This window comes from Papaver somniferum, chromosome 7 (assembly GCF_003573695.1).
Source record: "Papaver somniferum cultivar HN1 chromosome 7, ASM357369v1, whole genome shotgun sequence".
Lineage (NCBI taxonomy): Eukaryota > Viridiplantae > Streptophyta > Magnoliopsida > Ranunculales > Papaveraceae > Papaver > Papaver somniferum.
Genome location: NC_039364.1, coordinates 126,208,412 through 126,213,270, shown reverse-complemented (window position 1 = coordinate 126,213,270; position 4,859 = coordinate 126,208,412). Strand labels below are relative to the sequence as shown.

The following is a 4,859-nucleotide window of genomic DNA, read 5'->3' as shown; positions in this document are numbered from 1 at the left end:
TAGAGTGACATGACTTTAGTTTTGCCAAGAAGATGAAATAGGACAATAATACCCATAAAAATGACTAAACGTATCAGTTGAATGAACCTTTTGAAAAGCTGCTTTGGAAATAAGTTGGAGGAGAGTGAGTAAATGTACTGCTACCAAATCAAAATAATTTTTTTTTTTTTTTTGCAAAATGGAAATTAGAATTACCATCCAGAACTATTGGGAGGGGGCTTATATATTGGGGGGTAAACCCAAATCGAAAAGTATAGCGAAAAAGAGATCGACAAAGAGAAAAGTTAATTATTAATAATAATAATTATATATAACGAGAGAGAAGAAGAAAAAGATCCAGAGCTGCTCACGTGTATCTAAGGTCTGACCTTATGAATTTATGCATGCAAAATTACTGTGTAATGAATCATGAGTAGTGTTTGTTTCCTTGTGCGGATGTTTTCTTCTTTTTCTTAATATCTCTGTCCCAATACTTATGTGGGCTCAAGTTTCTAGTAATTTGATTGGGGGTAGACAACTTTTTCTCTCTAAACTCATAGACTCAACTCTTATATACATATTACAGACAGACAGTCATCAATCCATCCTCATCGTGAAATGAGGTATGAATTATTACCATGATTTGGTTTTATTATACTCAGCAGAAAAAAAAGAAAAAAAAAACTACCTGATTGGAAGTGAGTCAATAAGTTTTGAAAGAGATCTGTAGGGGGCAGAGAGAGAGAGAGAGAGTTTTAGCTTGAGATGGATAAAAAGAGGAAGCTGAAAGTAGCTTATATAAAGCTGTTATAAGAAAGCTGGTTGCCGAAAGATAGAACTTTTTCTCATGTTCTAGGCTGTATTATATATCTCCTTCTCTCTCTAGTTTCTTTCTTTCTTTCTCGCATATGACATACATACCTCTCTTTTCTATCTAATGATCTCTCTCTCTCTCTCTCTTTCCATCCCATTAGTTTGTATTATTAAAGTTGAGATAGGAACAAGAGAAGCATCTATCTCTTAACAACTGAAGTAGCAGCAATAGATAGTAAATTTGTGTGTATCCTTTTTCTCTGTGATAAAAAGAAAAATAGCCCATGTTAGGTAACAGCAATTCATCATCATCAACTGTTCCTCCCACTGAGGAGTTTACTTGTTCAGAAAATGGAAGTAACAGTAAAAGAAAAAGAAGACCGGCAGGAACACCAGGTAATATCATATCATTTGGATTCTCTTTGATTATCATCTATTTTATTTTCTCCATTTTCCAATTTTGTGTTGATATATTTTTTGGTTTAATTTAGACCCTGATGCAGAAGTGGTATCATTATCACCAAAGACATTATTAGAATCAGATAGATATGTGTGTGAGATCTGTAATCAAGGGTTTCAAAGAGACCAGAATCTACAGATGCATAGAAGAAGGCATAAAGTTCCATGGAAATTACTCAAGAGAGAAACGCCAGAAGTTAAGAAAAGAGTATTTGTTTGTCCGGAACCGAGTTGTTTACATCACGATCCTTGTCATGCACTTGGAGATCTTGTTGGTATCAAGAAACATTTCAGAAGAAAACATAGCAATCATAAACAGTGGGTTTGTGAAAAATGTTCCAAAGGTTATGCCGTTCAATCTGATTACAAAGCTCACCTTAAAACATGTGGTACTAGAGGTCATTCTTGTGATTGCGGCCGTGTATTCTCCAGGTACTCTCTCTCTCAACTCTCTTTCTCTCTCTCTATATCTCTCTCACACACAATAAACCAGTCTTACGAAACACCATCAAGACTCACTAAACTATACTAAAAAAAAACAGATTACTACTATCAATCAATAAGATTCATTGCAGGTCCCTCTAATAACTTCATTGGTTTCTTGTTAGGATTCTTAGAATCTCTTAACTAAACACACATATAGATAGATATATAAATGTTTCTTTATTATTATTCTCTTCGCATTGTGCTTTAACAATTTTGTTTTGAACAGCAATAATATTAATTAATTGATTTTAAAATGAGCAACATCGAAACTATTCAAATGGATTAGATTATTTAACATGTTATTTATGTTTCTTTTACCGAAAATATTTTCTTTGGGTTTTCTAGAAAACATACTGTTCATCCCTTCTTCTGTTTTGATGCATTTTTAGGTTTCAAGATTTAACTGTTTTTAACATATAGATAAAAACACACAAGTTATTAATGATCTTATTTCTTCATATTCTTTTTTAGTTATTCCATTATTTGTCTCCGTGTTTGAGGCTATTAATTACTATGATTTCTTTCTTAACATATTTCCTTATACAACATCTACCAACCTCTAATTAAGTAACCAAAATGCATAACAGTTTCTCAGTTTTCCTTTGATCGTACTCCTAAGTAGTACCCCCCATATACTTATAATCTACTATGAACTCCAAAAAGACACCCTTTTTAAATTATAATTCGATTTATATTTATATATGAATATCTTGGTCCTTATTTCAGAGTTGAGAGCTTTATCGAACACCAAGATGCTTGCAATGCGGGGCGTATTCGTTCCAATTTACAAACACTTCAACAACCATCTGCTTGTTTATCTAGAACCGCATCCAGTCCTAGTCCTTCAAGTGACACCAATTATAGCACAGCTCATCCATGGACAGATTTAAGGATCACAAACCAAGCCGAAAACATCTTTTTATGCCCAGATGGAAGTAGTACTCCATCCCCAAGTGATATTCACCATCATCATAACCTTGAGCTTCAGCTTTTACCCTCTTCAAACCCTCTCATGAGTACCTTAGATACTTCTGTTTCCCTACATTCAGATGAAAATAATGTAACGCAGCTCCAACTTTCAATAGGTTCCTGTGACACCAATCAAAAACAAGAATCAAATCTGCTTGCAAATTCTAGTAAAAATGGACCGGGCAATGTCCCGGGGAGGGATACAATGATCAGTATCGAGGAACCTGCTATTGCAGCATCGAAGATGAAAGAACAAGCAAGAGAACAACTAAAACTTGCTATGGCTGAGAAAGGATTTGCAGAAGAAGCTAGACAACAAGCAAAGAGACAGATTGAATTAGCTGAACAAGAATTCACTAATGCAAAAAGGATTAGACAACAGGCTCAAGCTGAACTTGATAAAGCTCAAATTCTAAAAGAACATGCAACAAAACAAATCAACTCAACAATTCTACAGATCACTTGTCATTCTTGTAAACAACAATTTCAAGCAACAGTAGCTACGTCTTCGGCTCCGCCTGATGAGAATTCTCTTGTAGTGAGTTACATGTCTTCCGCTATAACAGAAGGTGAAGGGGAGAATGAAAATCATACTCGATCTAATAATAATAATACAACTAAAGGGAAGATCTCTTAAACATAATTATCATCTCTAGATTCTTAACTACTTAATTAGTTTCTCTTTGATCTCTGTTGCGCGCTTCTTCTGCCTATCTCTTAATTTATTATCATTGCTATTACACAAAATTAATAGATATGGGGTTTTTGTAATTATATCTTTGGTTTTATGCTGGTTAAGGTACAAAGTAGAGCTCTTACTTACTGCCTGCATCAATGCTTAATTAATTAAGCTGTGTGATTTTGTGTGTATGTGTGTTTTTTTGATTTGCTTTAGGGAAATGGGAGTTATTTCCCTTAATGTTAATGGTGTAACCTTTTTCTTGGTTTTCTTATTAAGTAAATAGTTGAAAGGCGTCTGTTCAAGAATCTCCATTTCTTCTTGATCATCTTCTGGTATGTCCTGTACAAGAAATCATGTTTGTGTATTCATAACTATTTTGTTGTGTATTCTTTCTTGTTTTCTCAAAAGAGTCTTTGAGTGATTCAAATCTTCTTATTGATGAGACGTTAAAGGGTTCTGATGGTTAGGTCTCAGTAGTTTACTTTATTCATTCCAATTCCAAACCATTATTTCATTACGTCCACTGACTTTGTGGATCCATGCAGACTAAGAGCCAAATCTTCTACCTCATGGCAATTGATTCTCGATCTTCTTATCTTGTTGAACAAGCTTGTACATGACTACTCCAACCAGTTCGTTATTAAATGAATCATTCTTTTTATAAAGCTATCATGGTGTAATTTAAAACCTAATGTATTCTGAATCCGACAGTAGTAATGGTGATTTTTACTCTATTGAATTGAACTTATAATAAGAAGGCTATTATTGGGCGTCACATTCCATTAGAGCGGCATCACCTAATAGGATAAAAACGGGTCACCCATAAGTAATATCAAAACCCCCTTATCTAAAATAATTTTGTAATGACCAAACAACCCTTATTTAGTTAATTTTAATTTAATTTAATTTAATTAAATAAAAATTAAATTAATGAATTTTGTTGTATACTTGATGAATTCTGGGACAGTTTTTGTGGGAAGAAAAACTGGTCGTAAAATAAACTTCTACGGTTGGAAATAATCCAAACCTGGACGCAAAATCACTTCTACGGTTGGAAATAATCCAAACCTGGACGTAAAATCACTTCTACGGTTGGAATTAAAAGAAAACTAGACATAAAATCAGATTCTACGGTTGGAATTAAAAAGAACCTGGACGTAAAATGAGCTTCTACTGTTGGAACTAATTCAAACCTGGACGTAAAACTACATGCAAATAAAATTCCACGGTTGGAATTAATCCAAACCTGGACGTAAAATCACTTCTACGGTTGGAAATAATTCAAACCTGGACGTAAAATCACTTTTACGGTTGGAATTAAAAGAAAACTGGACGTAAAATCGGATTCTACGGTTGGAATTAAAAGAAAACTGGACATAAAATGAGCTTCTACGGTTGGAACTAATCCAAACCTGGACGTAAAACTACATGCGAATAAAATTCTACGGTTGGAATTAATCCAAACCTGGAC

At 33.9% G+C, this 4,859-nt stretch overlaps 1 protein-coding gene across 1 annotated transcript; it reads left to right on the top strand.

Moving 5' to 3' along the window:
• The first annotated feature begins 593 nt into the window (after positions 1 to 593).
• On the top strand, positions 594 to 3,708 carry LOC113298364 (protein SHOOT GRAVITROPISM 5-like). Its single transcript, XM_026547092.1, has 3 exons — positions 594 to 1,188; positions 1,284 to 1,683; positions 2,464 to 3,708. Exons 1-3 carry the CDS (start codon positions 1,077 to 1,079, stop codon positions 3,341 to 3,343), a joined length of 1,392 nt encoding a protein of 463 aa, XP_026402877.1. The 5' UTR covers positions 594 to 1,076; the 3' UTR covers positions 3,344 to 3,708.
• The last annotated feature ends 1,151 nt before the right edge of the window (positions 3,709 to 4,859 follow it).

Excerpts from the sequence above, each read along its gene's own strand:
- LOC113298364 (XM_026547092.1), top strand. The coding sequence starts at position 1,077 with ATGTTAGGTAACAGCAATTCATCATCATCAACTGTTCCTCCCACTGAG. Across the intron at positions 1,189-1,283 it reads AAGACCGGCAGGAACACCAG|ACCCTGATGCAGAAGTGGTA; the intron begins GTAATATCATAT and ends GGTTTAATTTAG. Across the intron at positions 1,684-2,463 it reads TGCGGCCGTGTATTCTCCAG|AGTTGAGAGCTTTATCGAAC; the intron begins GTACTCTCTCTC and ends TCCTTATTTCAG.